Consider the following 24,034-nt stretch of genomic DNA (forward strand, 5'->3'; position numbering starts at 1 on the left):
CCTTCATGTCCATGTGTACTTTTCAATCACCGGTTGCTTCAGCAGTTGGGTTGCACTATATCTTTGAAGAACCGATGAGCGGCTCTTTATTCTTTCAAGATACTCCCTTACGGAAGCACACTCTGCAATTGAGCTCACAATAGTGTTCTCAATTGTATTCTTTATAAATGACACTTAGCCACCTTTTATCTTGCCATGCGGCATCATCATCCTTGTCATTTCGATTTGGATCTTTTAGTCCGACCGATTTGTGGGAACCCGAGTCCACCTCAGCACAAATCGACCTTCTTTTCTCCATTCAGTGTAGTTGTCACCTTTGAGGGTTGGAACATCCTTGATGCAACTTATCATGTAGTACCCTCCTTTAAACCACAATGAAATGAGATCATAACAACAATTGCATGCAATAATCCAACGTTGGTCAAAATTAGAACATACAACTGTTTGCGCAATTAAAACTATGTCACCGTTGGGCATAAATAGAGATAAATGCACTTCTTATTGCAACAGATCATGATCATGTCATTAATAACGTTGGTTAAAAAATAACAGAACCATAATTGTCACCATAATCACTTTAATCATCTCTTTAACATTTTAACTGTCACTTTTGCATATATTATTGCAACAAAACATGATCATGCCATCAATAACGTTGGTCATAAAATGACATATCATAATTGTTTCAACAATCACTTTTAAGCAACTTTTTAAATTTTAATCATCACTTTTGCATTTTTCAAATTGAAAATGCACCTTAACTATTTGCAGCGGAAACTTTGAAGTCAAACTTTAAACTTTAAACTTTTCAGAAGCATCTATGTTACCTTTTAATTTCCAAAAAACAAATATCTCGTTGGTTCAATTTGCTCAGGAAAAAAACTTGACAAAAATGCTTATTTACTATATGCAGCGGAAACTTTAACTTTAAACTATTAACTTTCAACTTTTCAGAGGCATTTCCTTTACTTTTTAATTTCTGAACAAATATTTCGTTGGTCCTATTTATTCAGAAAAAACTAGACAAAATTTTGGCCAAATAATGACCCAAAAATGCCTAAAAACGCCTCTGTAAATAATAAAACAGTAAAAAACTGCTGTAACTGTTACTGTCCACGCTGCCCGCGGCCCACCACGCGGTGCGCGACGCGCAGCCTACGCGGCGCCCACGCTGTGCGGCACGCGGTAACGCGGCGCACACGCGGTCTGCTCGACGCGGCCCGCCACGCTGCCGAGCCAGCGGCCCATCCGTCGAACTCGACGCGGCTGCCGCCACGGCCCAAACACGGCGCCCCCGCGGCCCGCACGCCGAGCCCACGCGGAGAGGCTGCCCACACGCTCCTGGCCGTCGGATTGAATCCGACGGTCGGGCGCCCGTTCGGCTGGTATAAAAACCACGCCCAGCTTGCTCAAACCCTAACCCTATGTTCATTTCCCCCGTAGCCTCTCTCTGTCTCTTCACCGGCGGCGGAGAGAACCAGGCCTTGAGCGCACATGTCCGGAGCCACGCCGGCGACGGCGAGTCCACCTCGGCGGCGGCCCATCGGGGCCTCTTTCTTTCTTTTCCTCCCCACCCGAGGTCCTCGCGGGCTAGCTCCTCTCCCAGGTTTCGGCCGGGGATGAGTTCCCCTTTTCTGTATCCTCCTCCACCAGATCCCGGCGCGGCGGCCAAGGAACGGAGGCGGGCGGTGGCGCCCCCTGGTTTTCTTGCTTGGTGTGTGCGTTCACCCGAGGGTGAGCGCACCGCCGTCAAGATAACCGGAGGCGGTGCCCTTTGCCGGCCACCACGAACGGCGGCGGCGGCTGCGTCGACGGTAAGGTACGGTAAGATCTTTTCTTTGCCCCGTCTCGCAGCATCAGCAGCAAGAGAGGTTGCTCTTCTTCCCGGTGCCTCGGCATGCCGATGCGTATCGTGATCGAGAGGAGCGGCGCGGCCAAGTGGCGGCGCAGTACTTTGCCGGCGAGCCTGAGGGACTCGGCCGGTTACACTTTTCTTTTGGTTGGAGGGATGATAGGGTTTTCTTTCGATTTCTTTTCTACCCGAAAAACCATGACATCTACGCACTAGTACTGCTCTGATACCAATGTTAACTTTGCTAGATCGACTAGGGTAGATCATGGCCGGGTAGGAGAGGGGTACTGTTAGTTTACCTTCTCCATTGGAGGTGGAGCTCGCCGACCTGGACATGGTGGCGACGGTGACGGCGTGTGGTCGAGCGAGAGGTGGTGGCGGCGGTGATGGAGCATCCCGTCGGCACTGTGCTGAACCCAGATCGGTGGGTGTGTTGGTGGAGTGGCACTCCCGGTCAACCTCGTGATCTGTGCCACCGCCCCCACCACTGTATTTATAGCACAGGCGACAGGGGCCCACCAACCAGATGTGGTTGGGCGCCCCCGATCAGGGCGCGGACGAGGTCAAGGGTCCGAGTTCGAGCCGTTGGGCTCGGACGCGAGGAGATCATCCTAACAATAACAACAACACGAGATGCAAAGAGAAAGGAGAAAAGCAATACCATCCATTGTTCAAAAAATCGTCCGATTCAACGATTAATCGCCCAATTATCAGGGAAATTGTATATGAAAAGTAGTCTTTAGACATCGAACAAATTCTTAGGTGGAAGGTGCTAAAGAGAAATGAAAAATGATGGTCAAAAATATATACTTGCAAGACCAATAAATTTGTTTTAATTACAACCCTCAAACAATTGACAGCACAATACCCGTTTATCTATTGAGCTTACACACATGACTGTAAGAGTTCGCTACACAAATTTTGCACATTGCAATCACATAGTATGCACGCCAACAAAAAAAAAACCAACATACCTTGTAATAGAAGCAACTCTTCGTTATTAAACCCCATCAGGAATATGGTCAAGCTATAGATCATGGTAAAGAAATGTAGTATCAGTTTTTCATGTCTTATCAAAAGGATTGGTATATCACACAATGGAAGATGCAGTATAAAAGGCAAGAGTTCTAGTACTGCACGAACTACACCACTAACTGGATACAAAAAATTGTTAGTAGAGTATTACAGTATGCGGCACAATAATTGTCAGATATTAATGAGAAAGACCAAGAAGGATAGACAATTTACCATCAATGCAAAATAAGCAGATCCATATGTAACATGCTCTTTTTCACACAATGGCAGATGCTTCTTACATATATATGCATCTGTAATGAAAAAATGAGTCGCCGTTTTGCTCATGTTTGAATACCACAAACGCACAGTGGTAAGGAATACATAAGAATGAAAACAAAGGGGTCATAGTGCGCAGAAAATGTTTGACCACAGGAAAAAACATCCAAGGATTTACCAAAGCAAAAAAACAATCTAGCAACCTATGAGGGTTGTGCATCCTTTTACCAACCCCATGTGAAGCCTTCAATTTCAGTACTGCATCACTGCTAGAATTTATAAGGCAAGGTAAACTAAATTTAAGCTATCAAGTTATAACCATAAATATACAACCAAACATTACCACCACATGCAAGAAGACTTAGTTCTAGCCAATCATGCTCACTATGATATAAATAGCCCAAGAAATGATATCTTGTTACCCCTCCTTTTTCCAAGGTCTCAAAATATGGGCATAAGATAATAACAGCAAGCTGTGAACTGATCAGTGAAATGAGCCAAATAAACCAATGGGGCAAACCATGCCTCACTAACAACAGCTAAATTAACCAATCAGTGGAACATTTGTATGGGAGAATGGAAGAAATTGTATACCGAACAATCACAGGGAAAGGGCAGTTCAATCTGCATACCTCACTAAACTACAGGATACAGCTGAACTGGCCATAATTTGCAGTGGCACTTATCATTTGAGCACAATCTAGATGGGGAAAATGGAAGAAAATTGTATACAGACAAACCATCACAGAGTAAGAGCAGTTCGAATGGAAATCAAGAAAACAAATTAAATTGAATTTGATGATGGATATACCCATGACACATGGAATAGAGAGAAGCATTCAGAAGATGCAAATATTTAACTTGAACTGTTGAACACGCAGTTTGAGGTGCTCGATGTCAGCCGCCGAGTCGAAGCTGCGTATCGTCGCTACAGATCATGCTGAGGCCCCAGGCGAGGCAGTCGTCCGGCATCCCGCCCTCGAAGATGCAGTATAGGGCACGCACGTCCTTGTTATGGACAAACCAGTGGTGGGTGTCATGATGTCGACGATGAACAGGACGCCTTCGCCGTGGAAGGCTGCGATTGGTCAGGGAGCATATCTGGACGGAATGGACGAAAACTGGAAAATACAGGAAGACATTAGTTCTTCTTTGTACACTATAGATCGTATAGTAACAGCAACTATCTATCTGCTAGTCAGATTTAAACGTAAACTACGTTTTCCATCAGCCATACAATAGGTTATCAATCACTTTTGTCAAGTATGTCTTCCTCACGTATTATTTCAAAGCAATAAGTTCCTATGGTTAAACGAACTGTATGGTCCAGATTATACATGTCTTGGTAATTCCAACGAATGCCTTGTCTGCACTATTCTTACATGGTTTGGTAATTCCATGACATACCTTTTCTACACGGTTTGCCTTCATCTGCTCTCATCAATCTTTAATCTCGCATAGAGAGAGAGGGCTTACGTGTGTTGATGTGGACGGAGGCCTGGCGGCTGCGCCTAAGGTGCCTCAACCCCCCCAAACCGGCGGAGGCGGCTCCCAGCGCGAGGCACACCTTGGACTCCTCCACGCCGCTAGCCACATCGGGAGGGAGAGAAAGGTGCGCCGCCTGAAGGGCTGCGTCCGTACGCAGCACGTTGGTCACGCCAGCCGCCTTGCGAGGAGAGGAGGGCGCCGAGCTCGTCCACCACTCCGCCAGCCACGTCGGGCTACCTCCGGAAGTAGCACGGCGGCCAGGGACGGGCTTCTCCCATAGCAGTGCCACCTCGGGAGAGAGCCAAGAAGCCGGTTGATCCTGTTGAGTATCCCAAGGACCTTGAGTATCATCAACAAGAAAGCAAAGTAGTTAGAGGACTTATAGTTTCTTGCTGACCCAAAATTCAATTCAGCTCCTTGGTGCATATGGTCTCTTCACCTAAAAAACATATTTTTAATTATTAAAAGCTACCAATAACAAAAATTCACATGCATATCTTGACAATCTATGTGCATTCGTACAGTTTCGCGAAAAAATGATACTTCGTGTGGCCGTTGTAAAAAAAGATAAAGTATGTCTCACAAAAAAGCCTTATTTTTAAAATCAAATTTTGTCTTTTTAATGCAGCTCAAACAATGTGAAGATTTACACATATTTTTTTCGTCTGATTTTTTTTTGAAATTTTCAAAATATATCAAAGATGTATTTCAAAATAAAGGGCTATATACACTCAAGAGCCAAAACATCACTCGCCTGACTGACTTGCAATACGTTGTTTTTCAATACAGTACTTGTCACCTAAGAACTGACATGTGACGCTGTTTATAAGCCCTCAGGGGTTATACCTTCATGCCCAAACTCCAATGTTCTTCCAGAAACACACAACTGACTGTGGACAGTTTTTCATTAGAAAGAAGGCATCAAGAAGACAAAAGTACATCGAGACAGAATAAGAGCAAAAAACAGAAACAAAAACTCCTAGGCCCGTCAGCAAAACAAACAAAGAAAAAACCTAAGAAACTAGAAGCCATTAGAACAGAACTAAACCTACAACAAAGGCACCTAGGCCCGTCAGCAAAGCAAACAAAGAAAAAACCTAAGAAACTAGAAGCCATTAGAACAGAACTAAACCTACAACAAAGGCCCACGCCTAGGAGCCATCGGTCGGTCTTGTGTGACCCTGCTTCAACCAAGATGGAGTCTACCAGATCCTGGCTGTGCGGCAAATCTCCATGCAGTTTGCGCCCTGAAACCAGTTAAGAAACTGATCATCAGGCTGGGAGTAATGACCTGAAGAGTGAAGACCATATCGAGCTAGATCCGAGTGCCCGACCAGTCGGCGAAACCGCATTCTGACAGTTGTGAGATTGATTCTTCGTCCTGGCCATGAAGAGGGCAAACCGCAGGATGATCTGGCCCTCGCTTCGCAAGACGGTCTGCCATCTAGCACCGGTTTTGCGCCGCTAACCATGTGAAGAAATATGCACTTAAAAGGTGCCCAGGATTCACAGATTAGCTTCCAAACTGACAACTCGACCTTGCTGGCAAAAAAATTCTGATAAGCGAGCTGGCCGAATAGAGCCCTGACTTAGTTCAGCGCCAAATGAATCGGTCTTCGATGTCAGGGTTAAGACCAACGCCATCAATGGCCTCCACCGAGTTCAGTGCAGCACTGTCCACAGAATACTGCTCACTAAGGCTTCCATCACATGTGATAGGAAGTGTACTCTTTGCAGATTCTCCCACCCTCCCATCGAGCCCAAAATGTTGCAATCACCAACAAACATATTGTTTCAAGCAGTACTTCAGTAGTTCCACAGATTACTGCTGATCAAATTTTGATCGTATGAGATATGATCATACTGAATGTACACTTTGTAGATACTCCCCCCCTCCCATTTCAGCATTCACGAGTAAATTGGGAGCCCAAAATGTGGCGATCACCAACAAACATATTCTTTCAAGCAGTACTGCAGCAGTGGGCCTAGTGTCTGGATGGCCAGATCCAGTCATCACAATGCCTTCTAATTTTTGTTTGCACCCTGCATTGCATAATCATTGTTTTGTCCTCTCAACTTCAGTGTCCATCAGGAATATTTCACATTAGATTCTACTAAGAGGTCACCAGTAATCACCACATGAACAAGAACCATCTCTAAAGTGGTGAAAGCGGTTAGAATCCCGCAGTATGATCAGCCTGCCCTCGATTGCAGAGATATACTTGAAAGCATTGTGACAATCTCCGCATACTCTTAGGTTTTTTATTACTCGGATAGGCCTCCCAAGAGGGATGTTTAGAATACCATAAGCAACAGCAAGCTTCTCGCTGTGATACTTTAGCATGTTCTCCTTCTCTTCGTCCTCCACATCATGCAAAACCATTTCTGTAGCTGATACATAGCCAGCTTTCTTCATCCTCATGTCAAGGTCTTTCAGGAAAGCATATATTTTTTCCTTCTCAGGGTGCACACAGTCACCAACTGAGAAAGTGTGTACTTTGTTCTGCACTTCCATCCAGCTGAATCCAGGCACCTTTTTCACACCGCGCTCCTCCATCATAACTCTCATCTTCCCCACATCACGCCATTTACCATAAGATGCATATATATTTGAAAGCAAGACATACATGCCGCCATTTTCAGGCTCCAACTCAAATATTTTCTCAGCTGCAGTCCTGCCTAGTTCAGGATTGCGGTGAATCCTACTTGCACCAAGCAATGCACCCCACATGGTAGCGTCTGGTGCAAATGGCATGTCCTTCATAAGGCCCTGTGCTTCATCCAATCGTCCAGCCCGTCCAAGCAGGTCTATCATACAAGTGTAATGTTCAGGTTTGGCTGCCACACCGAAATCGCGGTGCATCGAATAAAAGTACGAAATCCCTTTCTCAACCAAGCCAGAATGACTACAAGCTGCAAGTACTCCAACCTGAAAGTAGAATTAATGAAAAAGCATAAGAAGAGTACACAAAAGCAAGTTGTATTTGTTCATTCCTATTAGTCTTACTGAACTAGGCAAATTATCTGATGAATTTGATGGTATAGTATCGTTGTCGACGAATTGATTTGTTAGCGGCACATATTGCACCTAAATCAACTTTTCTGAAAGATATGCTTGAAAAACAAAGTTCAAGGAAGGGCATTCTTACTAGAGTAATATCATCTGGTTTGGTGGATGTCATCCTCATCATATCAAACACGTCAAGTGCCTCCTTGCCAAAACCATGACGTGCATAACCCGCAATCACAGTATTCCATGAAACTGTATCCCTCTCCTCCATCTCCTCAAATGCATTGCGAGCATCCTCCATGTTCCCACATTTGAAGTACATAGCTAAAAGTGCATTCCCAACAAACCTGCCCAACCCATATCCAGCTTTAATCAACCTCCCATGCAGCTGCATTCCACACTCAAGTGCAGCAATGTCAGCACACGTGCTCAACAAACAAGCGAATGCTGACCTATTGACCCACTCACCGCACCGCCCCATTTTGATGAACAGCTGCAGGGTTTCCTCACTGAAACCACCTTGTGCATATGCAGCCAACATTGCAGCCCAGGAGACTGCATCCTTCTGAGGCATCATGTCGAAAATTGTTCTTGCCTCATCCAACATCCCTGCCTGAGCATACCCTGTCAACATTGTGTTCCACGATGCCACATTCCTGCAGGGCATCATGTCAAACAGTTCCTTTGCTTTCTCCATCATCCTCCGCTGGACATATGCTGCCACCATTGCATTCCACGACACTGCGTTCCTCTCTGGCATGGCATCAAACACCATCTGGGCATCCTCCAGCATTCCATTTTGTGCATACCCAGACACTACTGCTGTCCATGTGAATACGTCCCGCACGGGTGCCATGTTGAACAGCCTTCTAGCCTCCACCATATCCCCTCCCCTCGCATAACCTGACACCATAGTATTCCAAGAAACAACATCTCTTTGCGGCATCCTATCAAAAAGCTCCTGTGCTTCTGCCATCCGGCCCAACTGAACATACCCGGCCATCAAGGCGTTCCAAGAAATGGCATCCCACTCCGTCCTTGAATTGAACAACTCCATTGCTTCTTGAATCCGTCCATTCCTGACATAAGCGGCAAGCATGCCATTCCACGAGACAGCATCCTTCTCCGGGGCAAGATCAAAGTACTTCCGCGCAAGCGAGACAAGTCCATGGTTTGCGTGAGAGGAGATCATGACGTTGTATGACACCGAGTCCTTCACGGGCATTTCGTCGAACAGGCTGCGGGCGTCAGTGAGGGACGAAGAGACCGCCAGCGCATGGAGCAGGGTGTTGTAGGAGAAGGTGTCCGGCCGTGGGATGGAGCGGAAGAGGGACAGCGCGACAGGGAGGCGTCCGTTGGAGGCGTATCCGGCGAGCATGGCGTTGTAGGTGGAGGTGGAGCGGAGGGGCATGGCGTCGAATAGGCGCTCGGCCTCGCCGACGCGGCCGGCCCGCATGTGGGCGGTGATGGACTTGTTGCGCCGGATCACATCCGCGTCAATCTTTCCGGAACATGCTTCTCCGGCAGCTGGTGGGCGGTGGCTTCTCTGCCGCGCGGCGGCGCGGAGATGGCGGGAAGGGAGCATCGCTTGATTGTTTAAGTCTCGCTCAGTGTCTCGATGAGAATTAGCGACTGAACCACGTTTTCTTTTGTTATACTCCCTCCTCCAATTTACGAAGTTTATAATTGGTTATATTTTTTCTAAATTTGACAAATTCTATAATATCTACTGACGAAAATATACTTTATGATGAATTACAAAACTCATTCCACTGTAAATGTTGATTTATATTTTAATAGAATTAGTCAAACTTTTAGAAGCTTAACATCAATTAATACCCCTAAGTTGTCCTCTAGGGCGACACGAGAAACACCTAGCCGTCGGCCGCTTCGTATCCCTCCCGTCCTCTCAACCGCATAGCGGCCACCGGAGGAGGCAGCTGACCAAACCACGTGTTGCGGAAGGTGGCAACAGACTTCCTCTGATGGATCTCGGCAAGAATGGCCCCCAATCCATCGACGGGGGCAGCGTGGTGCGGTGTACCTCAGCGATGATGGGGACATTCCAGTGACGCAACCTCAAGCACCTTGACGGGATATGGATCTCTAAATCCTTCGGCGGGCACCTTGCACCTAGGCTAAGCTTCGTGGCGGGCGATCACACGAGGTGTGCTAGGTGGACAAGAAGGTCCAAATCATGTTGGGCCCATTGGAAGCGGATTTGGTGGCGGCTGGAGTCGATGATAGTGGCGCCATGAGGCATCGTAACCTTGTTAAAGGCGTTGGCAAAAAAAAAAGAGCTCTTGCCCATATCTCTCCAGGGAAACGGTTTTTGGGTCGGATGTTGGCAAAGCTTAGCGTTGTTTTCCCTCCCATGGACTTGTGAGACAACTGGCATATGTTGGTGTTCGAGGAGGTGGAGCGGTGTGCCATAGAGTACTTCATCCACGACGGGTCTCGGTGGCATGGCACAACGGGTATCAGCAACAAATGTGTATTGATGGGCTAGTGCAAGGTGGAGGCGATGTTTGGTGTCGTGTCAGCGTCGATGACAAACCTATCAAGGGCCTTTACGATATTCTACACCCTAGAGAAGAGTTGACGGAAGATGGCGAAGGCGACTTCAAGAGCGTGCACATGAGGCGCGCTCTCTATATTTGGCCGGTAAGGTAAGGTGACGATGGTTGTGGGCCTCATCTTTCCTCTATCGTTGTGCTAGTTGGTGGTGTCGTCTTGTTTGACGACTCCGGTATGTATGTTCGTTGTAAAATCTTTGATAGTCTTTGTTGAATAAATGAAATAGAAGAATAAATGGAATAGAAGAGGCTGTATGCATCGATTCACAGGACGGGGTAGAACCACTTATTCAGAAACAAATTGTATTTGATTTTATAGTTTGATCTTTCAAGTTCACTTTATACCCCCTCTATAAAATAATTGTCAAAAATAGATGTATCTGTTATATAGATACATTGATTTTTCGGCAATTATTTTGAATCGAAAGTTTTTTTCATAAATCAAGGGCTTGATTGATTTGGTGGGATTGAGAGGGATTGAGTGGGATTATTGCAAGTAAAAATTCCCAAATCGCATCCAAAGCTACCAAAGTTTTTTTTTTTTTGAGGGAAGCAGCACCCCTTTTTTATTCAAAATTAATGTTCATAGGGATACAAAAGAAATCTGGAGCCTGAGCTAGCCAGATATGGCGACCAACATCATGGTTGACAGTGGCTCTAGCTAGGCCATGTGCCTCCATGTTCGACGACCTCCCTTCATGCACAAAAGAGATGGCATTGAAGTGGAGTGATCTAGATTTTATTTCACTAATCACACTACTGAACTACCCATATAGTTTCCTTCCAAACTGTTAATGACTTCGGCACAGTCTGAAGCTACTCGTACGTGGGTCGGATCAAGGTCCAGTGCGAGAGCAAGGGCCTCACGGCAGGCCATTGCCTCCAGGATGGCTGGGTCGTTTATTCCCTCCACGACCACCACTGATGCACCAAGAAAATCGCCATTTGCCGATCGATAGATCGCCGCCACAGCTCCTACTTTCTCCGTCTTCCGTACCGCAGCATCAACATTGATTTTCACCATGCCTTGCGGTGGAGGGATCCAACTTTCAGTCGGTACAATCCGACTAGCTTGCGGCTTGGCTTTCTTTGTGCATGACGATGCTACTTCCAAATCTCGCATCATTGACTCAACAAAAGCATGCGTTGATAAAGGGCTCTGATAAATCTCCTCGTGGATTGCCTTCCTCCTTGCATACCACACAGCCCAAAGGGTGACAAAGCTACCAAAGTGGACTTTGAAAGGTGTAACATGGCTGTTTCTTGTTTAGAAACAAAGAATGCCGCTTTGACGAGCCCACACCCAAAAGGCAAAGGCCCAAAGGTCCATCAATATCTCCTCGGTCGGCCTAGAGTGGCGACCGCGTCTGGACAAAGCGCTTCGACGGAGATGGGCGGCGCCGCCGTGGCCTTGCTCGCCGCCACTAGACGACGCTCCACCCTGCCTGTCACCTCCTTGCTCCATCGTGCTGCGCGCGGTCTCCACGAGGCTACAGCAGCAGCGGAGGAGGATAAGGCGAGGACGCGGCGGCGGAGGAGCAGCAGCATCCGCCTTCTTGGACCTGACATCAGCGACACCTGGGATCCAGCCCCGCGCGCCGCGGCGAGGCAGCCTCCTCCTCGAGCTTCTGCAGGTGAGAGGGGCTTAGAGGCTTGCTAATCTCTGGTTAAAGGCGTCGTTATCCTGGGCGTGCGCTTCTTGGGTCATGATTTTGAGAATACATGCTGTACAAAGCATTAAATGTTTTCAGGATTAGCTATATCAACTTCGAGAACACATTTCATATTATTTGATAGTATGTTTAGAGCGTTTGCTGTCAATTAGTGTGTTGGTGCAGAACCCATGTCCAGATCCTGTCGTCTGAAACTTTTGTGTTCTATCTTCTGAGAGGAAGTTTTGAGCTCTGTCCTCTCAAAGTGGAACTGTTGAAGCATTGTGGGATAAAAATGTGGGTTCAAACAGAATGCAAGTTGAGGTTCTTTGCTAGCTTGTCTATAATGTTTCATATAAGATGCTTCGATTTGGTTTGTAACTTCCAAGCACCAGTTGTAATTTTTTTTTCTCTTAGATTTACTTGAGCAAGCTGAAGACTTGCTGTCTAAAGTAGTGTTGTTTGGCATGCTGTAGTATCACTATGTCTGGTTGATGAAATGGCATAGCCAAATTTCTAGGTTTGCCATAGAAGCTATCTATCTCATTGTTGTTGAGCATCTTGTGCTAATGATTTATTGTTCTGATGTACTTTTGTTGTTTTCATAGTTGATTGTGAGTCCACGGCGACCATTATTGATGGCAAGTCCATTGCAGAGGACATAAGGTTACAGATTTCTGAGGAAGTTCGTCAAATGAAAAATGCAGTAGGACATGTTCCTGGCCTTGCTGTCGTATTGGTAGGCAATAGAAAGGACTCTCAATCCTATGTGAGATTCAAAGTGAAGGGTTGTGAGGAAGTTGGAATTAAATCTTTGTTGGCGGAGTTGCCTGAGAATTGCACAGAAGATGAGGTGGTGAATTCTGTATCGAGATTCAATGAAGATCCATCAGTTCATGGTGTCCTTGTTCAGCTACCACTGCCACAAGTAATGTATTTTATGATGTTTTGTTTAGTTCATAGATTGATACCATGAAAACCTTTTCATTTACAAAATAGAGAACTGTTTTGATGACTGATGCAAAGTACTTGTGTTCATATGCCAATAAATAGAAAAAATCAGTTGTATTTTATTTGAACTTTCATTTTCATTGTCAAGATTTGTCTTTATGTCCAAGCTTTGCTGACATAATGCACCATCAAGCCGTCCATTCATGCTATGATTTTGTGTCAATCAGCATATGGATGAGGAAAAAATTCTGAACGCCATTAGCCTAGACAAAGATGTTGATGGTTTCCACCCCCTAAATGTTGGTAATCTTGCCCTCAGAAGCCGGAAACCTTTGTTTGTTTCCTGTGCTGCAAAAGCTTGCCTCGAGTTATTACTCCAATCTGGGATTGATCTCATGGGAAAACATGTCACTATTATTGGGAGAAGCAAAGTTGTTGGATTACCCACTTCCTTACTTTTACAGGTAAAAGTTGTAAAATATACTCATCAATGGCCATCCTGCAGTTTTAACTGCATTACTATATGATGAATGTATTTTAACTTCATTTACTTTGCCCAGAGACATCATGCCACTGTAAGTGTTATCCATGCATTCACAGCAAACCCAGAGGAGATTACCCGTAAATCTGACATTGTGATCTCAGCTGCTGGAGTGGCCAACCTTGTAAGAGGAAGCTGGTTAAAGCAAGGTGCAGTTGTGATTGATGTTGGGACAAATCCAGTTGAGGTAATAACAGATGTCTATTGTTCTTTTGCTCAAGAAGCTTGATTCATAATTGCTGCAGTATCAGTGCTATTGTTTGTTCAGTTTAGGTAAAAGTGTCCTAGTTTGATGATGTGAAGGTTGCTTCAGTCCACTAGTTCTGATTATACTTGCAAATTTGTTTGCTGATATTGGTTTTCTTGTTAGTCTATGTTTTAGATTTTCCCTTGGTGCACAACAGGGTAATTTTAGAAACACACATCCTAGATGGTTGCACAATTTAATCTATCAAATCGTCACAGTTCCTAGTATATGTACAAATATAGCCTGAGTTTCATTGGAGGTTTCAAAATTTGGTCAGGTAATTCATCACCAAGTAGCAAATTGGAGTCTTAACTTCAAATGCATAACCCTTTCTTTTTTCCCTTCTAATTATTGAAGTTAAATAACTACCAATGTGGTACGTATTTTGTCCTACTTAGCCCTAACCAGTCCTAGCCTTTTTTTTTCAGGATCCAGACAGTGATTATGGCTATCGATTGACCGGAGATGTCTGCTTTGAAGAAGCAGTGACTGTGGCCTCTGCTATAACTCCAGTTCCTGGCGGAGTGGGACCAGTCACCATTGCAATGCTTCTTGCCAATACACTTGACTCAGCAAAACGAGTTTATGGATTGAGTGACCCGACGCCCTGAGCTGTAACTACGGGTGTTGAGAAACGGTTTGGATCAACACGTGAAACCCGTCCTATACGAAACTTTTGAACTAAAGCTGCTACCTGGGTTGCACGCAGAGAACAAAATTGAACTAGCAGTCTAGCACCCTTTTGCCAGTTTTGGTTTGGTTGGTTGCAACCCGGGACTGAAGACCGGTCACTGTGTGCGCTTCCCCTTTGTAAATTAGTTTGTCTCCACTTTTTATTCTCCCCATTGCTCTCAAGTTAAGCTAGATTAGAGCTGGGCTGTAATATTTCGTTTTTTTCGTCAACAAAATAATGTATGCTTAGTGATATCGAATCTTCTAATAAGTGTGTCTCTTGGTTGGGAATCATATGAATATAATGATATAGTTCAGTTTCTAGCATACTAGCCAGATCCAACTCATGGAAATCAAGTAAAAACAGACACCGCTTATTTGTATCACGATAAATTTATAAAACCAAGTGGAGTCATGATAATAGAAACTGCTTTTCAAGACATATCTGCCTAGATTGTTTCATATTAATGAGGATATTGACTGCTCAAGTTTAGAACATCTGATCTCTAGTCATCCTGACTGGAGTCATTTTTTATGCCAAGTCGTTGATCCATGAATGTGTAATAAGCAGGCGCTAAAAATCATTCTACATTTCCTGCAAAAAAAAAAACAACCATTCCACACAGTGCTGAACCACCTAATGACCATAATTCAACAATGGAAGCACCCTATTGTTTGTATCAGGGGAATTCTCATTTGAGCAGCCCCTTTTTCTCCACGAAGAGCCACAATATGTTCCAGAAACCCCACAAATGGAGCCCGAGCTCCATGGTGGCCATTTTTTTGAAAAAATAAAAAATGGCATTTGTAAGTTTCATAAAAATCGGAAACAAAATTCTAGGTGCATACAGTGTTGAACTCTACCACTGCAAAAAATATCGATTAAAAATTTATTGTATTCTAGGCTACACAAAAATGACAAATTTTCAACTTTAAATTGTGCACTGTTCATCACACCCAGATCCACACATTTGTCATTTTTTCTAAGACCAAAATACAACGAATTTCGGACTGATTTTTTTGCACACTAGTAGACTTTATTATTATCTACATCAAGAATTTTTGTTCCGATTTTTTTGAAACTTTCAAATGCCCTGTTTGAGTTTCTCCAAAAACAAGCTACATGTAGCTCGGGAGCCATTTGGCCACTCTCCAATATGTTCATACTATATTGTCTAGATCTAGATACATAGAAAAAGAAAATGTTCACTGTATCTCATTCAATATTTAACCCTTGTAGCACCAATTGTACATTGAAGGACATGCTATGAGCAGAACATGCAAGACAGCTGAGCATCCAAGAGAAGGAAACAAAAACTTAATTTATTAATTTACTTATAAACATCTGATATGATGGCATAAGTTGACCTAAGCACATTGTGGGTGGCATATGTTCACATTGCCAGAAAGTAAAAAAAGGGCCCTTTCTCTGTGTATTCTTTTCCACTGATTAGCTTCAGATTAACTCAATTTTCTGCTCTGCCACCCAAGATTCTTTAGGACCCAGTTGTACTGTTTCAATCTACATAATTCAAGCGGTCATACCATCAGCCAAAATTATGCAATCCCCTCCATTCAAGAATGTGGAGAGTATACAAATGCTAATATATATGTTAATATGTATGTGCACTTATCAATCTGTTAGGCCTCGTACCTTTGCATTTTCGACACAGACAAAATCTTTGTAACATGCTTCCATCTGCAAGTGAGGATTCCACAACACTGCATCTGACCAACTGTGTTTCAAAAAATAAAAACAATTTAATCATGTGAACTTTGCAGTGCTGAAGAGGGATGCACTGGTTTGCAGACAAATTAAACGTACTTCGTATTTGAGATGACAATTTTGTCACCCAATCCATTGTCCAGGGTAAGCTCACTCGGTGCGCCAAGGTAAACACAGTCGACAAATCCTGGAAAGGTCACCTCTTCCCTGTATCACATGAAGCCGTTCAGGATCATGTCTGGATATTTACTTCATGCACAACAGCTGACACTAGGATATGTTTTTTCAATTAGTGCATATTTGTTTCGAAATTAACAACTAAATCTATTTAATATATTGGGAAAATAAAAATAAGAAATGCAGCAGCACCAAGTAGGGCACACCATAGAGAGAAAAACGATCTATCTTTCTTTCTCCCAGTTTTATTTCACACAAACAAGGTGATTCTCTCGGGAAGTTCTTGGAAGAATATTGAGACCCTGGGAGTTTAAATGCTTCAAATAGTAATGTGGAGATACAATTTTAAGTTTGTAACTAAGAATGGACTATCTGACCAGCTCAAACTTACCTTTCTTCTTTACCCTCCAGAGGATTTTTAGGGTCAGGATCCTTATTGAGAGTCTTACTACCTTTAAGACCTTTCACTGAAACGCCAGCAATGGAAGCCTGTACAATTTTTTAGGTGATTCATGTGAATATAATGTAGCAAGCACAAATCAGTTTGGCTTTGTTCACAAACCTGCAACTTACACTGAAATAAGTATGGAGTGCTGAGTTGAACGAAAAAGGTTTATCGTCAGTATTAATTATTGTCAGGGTTGTTGACAGGCTTGTAGAATGCAATGTAACCTACAAATGATTAGACAAGCACAAAGTCATATGCTGCAGAGGGGCAAGATTGGAATGTCAATTATTCTGAGTAGCGTTGAGAAGCTTATGGTTGAACATATAGAGTGCACTAAGGAACATAGGTACTAGCAGGTTTTACCTTGTATAAAGCATGGAAACTAAAATCCCACATTGAACGGCTGTATGAGTCGTCTTTTAGTTCCAAGGTTACAGCTGGATCTCCTTCGGTGACTTCTGAATCAGTGATAGACCAATTCACGTTCCTTGCAAATCCGTGCTGTAAGAAAATGAAAATGCCTTGATTACTACAAAAGAATATGCTGCAAAAATGTTTCATTCTATTGCAGCTGATGGATGGCATGAAAATTACGGAAATCATTTTCTCACAGCACAGCTATACAACATCGGCTAGTGATGTCACATTATATATATACAAGTTCAAGAATGTATGCTACTTGCCCGAGTGGAGATCATGTTTTGGGCTAAACTGAGATGCAACAACTGTTTGATTTAGTACTAGACATGGTTCATAGCTCTGTGTGACATCAGTAACAGATTTGCTAATATTCATTTGATGGGACGAAGTCTGTGGAATTGTATATGCTGTTACGATCGCAAATCACAATATTAGGTTCTATGCTGATCTGCATAGGATGCAATAGAAAAATGGTTGTACAAACCTGCTGAATTGCGCCAGGCCCAAACTGGGGGAAGCAATGTGGAATTCCACCGCTGCTTTCAGAAAAAGAAATGGTTAGTTATCAGTTAAATCATGATGTTCTCTAATTCTATCCAATTAATCTCGACACTGACCTGATGGGTTTCTGACCATTGAACACAGCATCTGGTCTGACAAAGAGCAGGTCCTTTCCACTGGGAACCTTCCAAGAAGTGACGCATCCTCCAAATAGATAAATCTCAGCCTCACTTCATGCATAAATGAGTACACAATTAGCTGTTGCAAAGGTAAAAAAGAAGTCTAGATAGCACATTCTGTTGCAGTAGTAGAATAACTCTAGGAATAACCTAACAGAAGCCATGATAGGCTACTAAGCAGTCACTTCTGACATTCATGCACACAACTGAACAATATTTCAAAGCTTTCGTTACCATGCTGGCACAGTGGAACTTGGATTACTTAGTCTAGGACTATGATGTGCCACCATTTCATCTTCTACGGTCCCTAATTCGAAACAATGAACCATCAACCCATGAGGCATCAGTTTTATTTCATAGAATTCGTTTCTTCTCGTGATTTTTAGGCTTCACCGCGGAAATGAGTGCACTAGAAGCAATAATACAGTGATTTTTTTTCACAATAGAGTATGATATTACTCATGCTGCATTATCTGCTTGCTTGCAAGTCATAGACTGATAGCCATACAGCTGAAGAATCCCCAAATCATCCGAAACCAGAATTTACCTCCCCTGCGGAGATTTGAGGCTGATCTTCGGCAGCCCTCCGTTTCCCTCTGATACCGCCACGCCCGGCGCGTACACCTTCTGCCCCACGCTGGCCATGGCCACCACCCCGAATCGCCTGCGCACACCCCGCCAAAACCAAAGAACAACACCAAGGGGTCAGTCCTTGCGCGCGCGCACGAATCGAATGCGGACTGGTGGAGGTAGGAGCTGATTGCGGTGCTGGTACCTGGAGCGGCGAGCTGAATTGGAGGAGGAGGAGGCGGCGAAGGGAGCAGAGACGGCGAACATGCAGGAAGCCGCCATTTCTGCTTGGCCTCACGGAGAGGCTGAGACTTAGGTGTTCTGTCTGGTTTTAGAGTGGCCAGCCAGTGCCTTCGGATCTTCTGTTAAGTCGGATGCTGTGTTGCAATATGTGTGTATGGACTAGATTGTGGTTTTTATTTTTCCCGAGGAAAGCTGCCCCTCATCAACTTCTTCCATGAACCATCCAGCTTATTACTCGGAGCTTCTAAATTTGTTATAAGATGACATTTTTGGAAGCCCAGATTAATAAGTTGGATGGCTTATGAGAGAAGTAAAGGTAGCTTATTTTTAAGTCGACAAAGGGACTAGATCTAGAACATACTTATGGGTTATCTACTTATTTCCAACCTATTTTTAGAGGGAAACTCTGTGAAAGCAAGAAAAAAAAAATGAGAGGTACCCTAGCCAATATTGACACTTGGTTGCGTGCCTTGGATGTAAGTCATGCGCCTAAGATTTATCATTTTCTCTCCTTCTAAATGTTCCAGAGGGTGCATGAGTGTAGGACATGTCTTCTATGGTGTATTCTCACCCAGGGCGGATCCACGTTATAGATGGGGTAAAACGTTAATTTGGAGATTAAAAAAAAACTAAATATTTTCCTGAAGTATTCTATGTGATTTTCAAAATCTGAGTATGGGTCGATGCCCGCATTCAGCATTTTTTGGGTCCACCCCTAGTTCTGACATTTCTGGGGTGGTGTCATGGACAGTGGTTGGCATAATAATATCTCATATGTTGCAATTCCAGACAAGGGATGAAAACGGGAAGAATCATCACGTGCAGTAGCCGTTTATTTTCGATATTAGACTCATCTTCGTCAGGCCAAACTGTACATTTGAAATGCAGCTCCAAAGGTGCTAGAATTGTTTGAGATTTTCAATTGTGTTGACCCTAGCGACGACTCTAATGCAATTGTCCCCCTACCTCTATCCTAACAATTATTTTCTTTCTTTGAGAGATCTTATATAATAGGGAGTTAGCAGCTTAAGAGACCCTCTTCTGCTCCGAGTCATGCCAGCAAATATTTTTCTCTCTGCTTCAATCGTGATCATAGTTGATGCTTGATACTCTGAAGAGATCCATGTCCACAGTGGTTGTTGTATGTTTTACCGAACGATCTACGCTCTTTTGTAACGATGGTGCCAAAGTTTTGTGTACCACTACTCTGGTTAGCATGCACCATCTTTTTTTGTTTTCATTTATGTCAGCAGAGTGTATTTTCTTTTTAATAATGTAATCCAACATGTTGCTTTAATTGTGTAATGTTTTTTGCGCTCCTTCGGTTACACACTCAACTTTTGTTGAGAAAAACTCATGAACTAATTTATCCGGACAAGACTACCACATACAAACATTAGTAAAATTAGATTCAAGAAACCACATTCCATGCCATATTTGATAGACCAACAATGTCCGATAATAGTATTTGCCGCCCTCGGTGACCTTGTTAGTATCGGAATAAGTTGAATGAAGTTGAGAAAATTTAAAATCACGGTTTACTAAATGGTTATTAAAGCTGTACCTCTGTTTTAACCTATATTTCGGCTAAAGCAGTGCCAAATATTTAGGGCCGGAGGTAGTACCTCTGTTTCATAGTAAGATCACACAGAAGAATGCTACAGTCGGGTACACAAAGGATCCTTGCCGCTTAGGCTGAGGTGCTTTGTGGTCTTCATGGGGCACAAAATGCAATTGTCCCTTGCCAACAATTTTATTCCGGGATATGCCTTTTGAGCGACTGAAAGGCAGGGGCAGATATTTCCAACTCAATATTCGGACCAATGCGAAGATGGATATTGTGTGGGCCTCCCGGAGCAATCCACGGCGAGCCCAACAGCTGCTAGTGGAACGCTGCGGCCCGCCAACGCATGCTGGAAACTGGAACGATGGGCCTTCAATAACACGGCCATGTGGGCCCAGGCGACCGGGCCTCCGTCTTGTCTCTTCCTCGAATAAATCGAACTCTTATTCCTGCTTGGCCTTCTTCAAAAGGAAAAAAAAGCTTATTCCTGCTCGGCCCGGCCTCCTAAAATAAACCACCTCTGGAACCTTCTAGAAGACCTCATTCCCTCCAGCTAGCCTCTCGAAGCGGGGAGCCCCGGAGCGGGAACAAGGCGCGGGCGCGTGCTGCTCGCGCACCGGCGGCGATGGCGTCGGCGGGTGGTGGTGAGCCCGGCGTCGCGGGTGGCGTCGGGGCGCGCTCGGCTCCGTCTCCGCGGCCTCCCTGCGCAGCATCCCGGCGTGCGGTCGCTGCGTACGGCGACGGCGATGGGGACGGGGACGGGGGCGACCTCCCCGAGGTATTCGAGCGGCTCCACGCCGACGTCCATGTGGACTTGGTGTCCGCAGCACGCTGCGTCGGCGCGAGTTCGTCTCCGCCTCCGCCTCGCTGCGCCGCTTCCCCGCTTGCCCTCCTTCCGCCCCACGGCCACGGAGTCGGAGAGCCGCGATTCTCCCTCCGCGAGGTGTTCGACTGGCTGGTCGGCAACGGCTACCTGGAGTCCGTCGCGTCACGCGTCGGCGAGAGCTCGTCTTCGCGTCTGCCTCGCCCTCACCGCGCCGCTTCCCCTCCTGCTCGCCTTCCGTCCCGTGGCCACGGAGGCGGAGGCCTGCGACTGCGAGTCTCCCTCCGCGAGGTGTTCGAGTGGCTGGTTGCCAACGGCGCGGAGTCCGTCTGCGCGAGCTCGTCTTCGCGTCCGCCTCGCCGCGCCGCTTCCTCGCCTGCTCTCCTCCCGTCCCATGGCCACGGAGGCGGAGACCTGCGACTGCGAGTCTCCCTCCGCGAGGTGTTCGAGTGGCTGGTCGCCAACGGGTACGGGTACGTGGGCGTGGCGTCGGCAGCGTCTGGCGTCGCCGCGGGCGCGGGGTGGCCAACATTGCCGCCTCAATGCGCCGCGCCCCCGTCTGCGGTCGATGCGTCTGGTGGCCACGGCGGCGGAGACCTCCGGGACCCCCTCGGCGAGTTCCTCGAGCGGCTTCTCGCCGAAGGCTACGTGCACCTGGCGTCGCCAGCCTCCCTCTCCCCTTTCCGCTCCTGCACCATCAGCATCGGCCGGCTTGCGAGGTGAGGCACCCGGCCCTTGCTGCATTCTGGTCCACCCATGTAAGCACTTCTGTTTATTTCGCTGATTCTAGAAACAATAACCATGCTGTGAATCTCAGTGTTTCGCTATTAATCTTGGCATCCTGTATTTTTGGTAGCATTTACAGTTGATTTATTGCGGTCCCCGATTGTTTTCTTGATACCAGCAATGTTTAATATTTGCTGTCTGCTGCATTTTCACCACCTTATCTGATGAATCTGAACGCTCAACACGCGGATATGCAAAAAGAATTTCCAGATCGTCTTTGGAAATTAGTGGAACAAATTTTCGTTCTAGGCTGTTGAAATATTCGAAATGAACTGCATCGAAAGAGCTTCAGGTGTACTTATCGTAGATGTTAGCTTTAAAATCTCTCAACGAGATGGTGGTTGCAATCACCGCAGGGAAGTAAAACCCATTCTTATAGCATTTAGAATCACGCGTAAAGCTAGAATCCAGCCTAACCACCAGCCGAAAAACCAGCGCTGGATCCATCCTACTACCTCCATTTCAAGAAATAAGGCGTCCTCTTTTTACGTGTTTTTTGTTTGACCAAAAAATACTTTAAATATATAAAGATTGTGTGTATGAAATTAGCATTATTAGAAAGTGCTTTTCAGTACGAATCCAACGGTGCTAATTACATATAATAAATTAAAATTTTATTGCTCAATTTTTATGGTTAAAGTTCGTCTTGAAATACGCGTGCGCCTTATTCCTTGAAACGGAGGTAGTATTCGAAAAGCAACGCAGTTAGTTGAGCAACAACGATTGGCGCTCAAAAACTGCCTACTGTTAATTCACATAGGTAGACGATGTTTACCCAGATGGAATCCATGCGTTAGATCCCTTCTATTCCCAATCTTCTCCACGGCTGACGAGAATAGGCGGCACACCAGACGAAATTACAAAGAGGACAGGGGTCGATCCAGATCTGGTGGAGGCGGAGCCCTCTCCGCCTCCCGGGGGTGGTGGTGGGGGCGGGGCCGGCTCGGCGGCGGACGACGCCATAAGGTAGGTGGGCAGGACGGCGTGGTGGTGGAGGGGCGGTGTAGAGCTCCTCCAGTCTCGGGCAGAGGGGAAAACTTTGGGTCAGCTCTTCCAGTCAACAGTCAACACATTTCGAAAGCAACGGTCAAGTCAAAACTACCGCGGCTCCCTAGCCGTCACCGGTAACGGAAGGCCTCTGACCAGACGGCAACCCTCCCGTCTGAGCGTCTGCGAGGGGTTTCAAACTAGAGGGAGGGGAAAACTAAGGAAAAGTTAAGAGGCTGGGGAAAACTGAGTACAACTAACGAACCAGGGGCACGAGAACAAAAAAAACCCTTTATTATATAACCCATTGATAACCCACAAGTATAGGGGATCGCAATAGTCTTCGCGGGAAGTAAAACCCAATTTATTGATTCGACACAAGGGGAGACAAAGAATACTTGTAAGCCTTAACAACGAAGTTGTTAATTCAGCTGCACTGAAACGGACTTGCTCGCAAGAGTTTATCGATAGTAATCAGTTTTATAGCGATAGCAGTAGTAAAATAACAGCAGCAGAGTAACAAAGATAGCAGTAGTGATTATAGTAAACAGCGGGATTAAAATACTGTAGGCACAGGGATGGATGAACGGGCGTTGCGTGGATGAGAGAAACTCATGTAACAATCAAGGTAGGGCATTTGCAGATAATAATAAAACGGTATCCAAGTACTAATCAATCAATAGGCATGTGTTCCATTTTTAGTCGTACGTGCTCGCAATGAGAAACTTGCACAACATCTTTTGTCCTACCAGCCGGTGGCAGCCGGGCCTCTAGGGAATCTACTGGAAATTAAGGTACTCCTTTTAATAGAGCACCGGAGCAAAGCATTAACACTCCGTGAACACATGTGATCCTCATATCATCGTCTTCCCCTTCGGTTGTCCCAATTTCGTCACTTTGGGGCCTCGGGTTCCGGACAACAATACGTGTATACAACTTGCAGGGTAAGATCATAAAGCAATGAATATCATCATGAATTGATAACATGTTCGGATATGAGATCATGGCACTCGGGCCCTAGTGACAAGCATTAAGCATAACAAGTTGCAACAATATCATAAAAGTACCAATTACGGACACTAGGCACTATGCCCTAACAATCTTATGCTATTACATGACCAATCTCATCCAATCCCTACCATCCCCTTCAGCCTATAGCGGGGTAATTACTCACACATGGATGGGGGAAACATGGCTGGTCGATGGAGAGGCGTCGGTGGTGATGATGGCGATGATCTCCTCCAATTCCTCGTCCCGGCGGAGTGCCAGAACGGAGTTTCTGGTCCCGAGACGGAGTTTCGCGACGGTGGCGGCGTACTGGATGGTTT

The 24,034-nt window shown here is 45.3% G+C and overlaps 3 protein-coding genes across 3 annotated transcripts; 1 reads left to right on the forward strand and 2 right to left on the reverse strand.

Moving 5' to 3' along the window:
• Positions 1 to 6,568: 6,568 nt before the first annotated feature.
• LOC124651085 (pentatricopeptide repeat-containing protein At4g02750-like) lies at positions 6,569 to 9,228 on the reverse strand. The gene is made up of 2 exons (XM_047190228.1): positions 7,783 to 9,228; positions 6,569 to 7,562 (listed from the first exon to the last, which is right to left on the reverse strand). The coding sequence occupies exons 1-2, from the start codon at positions 9,226 to 9,228 to the stop codon at positions 6,756 to 6,758; spliced, it is 2,253 nt and encodes a 750-aa protein (XP_047046184.1). The 3' UTR covers positions 6,569 to 6,755.
• Positions 9,229 to 11,590: 2,362 nt separating this feature from the next.
• Positions 11,591 to 14,565, forward strand: LOC124655214 (bifunctional protein FolD 1, mitochondrial-like). The gene is made up of 5 exons (XM_047194148.1): positions 11,591 to 11,853; positions 12,480 to 12,799; positions 13,050 to 13,286; positions 13,383 to 13,550; positions 14,039 to 14,565. The coding sequence occupies exons 1-5, from the start codon at positions 11,610 to 11,612 to the stop codon at positions 14,219 to 14,221; spliced, it is 1,152 nt and encodes a 383-aa protein (XP_047050104.1). The 5' UTR covers positions 11,591 to 11,609; the 3' UTR covers positions 14,222 to 14,565.
• Positions 14,566 to 15,474: 909 nt separating this feature from the next.
• LOC124655215 (putative glucose-6-phosphate 1-epimerase) lies at positions 15,475 to 18,641 on the reverse strand. The gene is made up of 10 exons (XM_047194149.1): positions 18,509 to 18,641; positions 18,281 to 18,397; positions 17,671 to 17,784; positions 17,538 to 17,589; positions 16,997 to 17,134; positions 16,759 to 16,857; positions 16,577 to 16,674; positions 16,108 to 16,215; positions 15,937 to 16,018; positions 15,475 to 15,804 (listed from the first exon to the last, which is right to left on the reverse strand). Exons 1-10 carry the CDS (start codon positions 18,583 to 18,585, stop codon positions 15,739 to 15,741), a joined length of 951 nt encoding a protein of 316 aa, XP_047050105.1. The 5' UTR covers positions 18,586 to 18,641; the 3' UTR covers positions 15,475 to 15,738.
• Positions 18,642 to 24,034: the final 5,393 nt, after the last annotated feature.

The sequence above is a fragment of the Lolium rigidum genome, chromosome 5 (assembly GCF_022539505.1).
Source record: "Lolium rigidum isolate FL_2022 chromosome 5, APGP_CSIRO_Lrig_0.1, whole genome shotgun sequence".
Classification (NCBI taxonomy): Eukaryota; Viridiplantae; Streptophyta; class Magnoliopsida; order Poales; family Poaceae; genus Lolium; species Lolium rigidum.

What these genes read in the sequence shown, in the direction of transcription:
- LOC124651085 (XM_047190228.1), bottom strand. Translation starts at nt 9,228, where the DNA reads ATGCTCCCTTCCCGCCATCTCCGCGCCGCCGCGCGGCAGAGAAGCCAC. An exon ending in AACCAGATGATATTACTCTA is followed by an intron (nt 7,563 to 7,782) that starts GTAAGAATGCCC and finishes TTCTACTTTCAG; the next exon opens with GTTGGAGTACTTGCAGCTTG.
- LOC124655214 (XM_047194148.1), top strand. Translation starts at nt 11,610, where the DNA reads ATGGGCGGCGCCGCCGTGGCCTTGCTCGCCGCCACTAGACGACGCTCC. An exon ending in CCACTTCCTTACTTTTACAG is followed by an intron (nt 13,287 to 13,382) that starts GTAAAAGTTGTA and finishes TACTTTGCCCAG; the next exon opens with AGACATCATGCCACTGTAAG. An exon ending in TTGGGACAAATCCAGTTGAG is followed by an intron (nt 13,551 to 14,038) that starts GTAATAACAGAT and finishes TTTTTTTTTCAG; the next exon opens with GATCCAGACAGTGATTATGG.
- LOC124655215 (XM_047194149.1), bottom strand. Translation starts at nt 18,585, where the DNA reads ATGGCGGCTTCCTGCATGTTCGCCGTCTCTGCTCCCTTCGCCGCCTCC. An exon ending in GTTTCCATGCTTTATACAAG is followed by an intron (nt 16,858 to 16,996) that starts GTAAAACCTGCT and finishes AATCATTTGTAG; the next exon opens with GTTACATTGCATTCTACAAG. An exon ending in CTGGAGGGTAAAGAAGAAAG is followed by an intron (nt 16,216 to 16,576) that starts GTAAGTTTGAGC and finishes CATGTGATACAG; the next exon opens with GGAAGAGGTGACCTTTCCAG.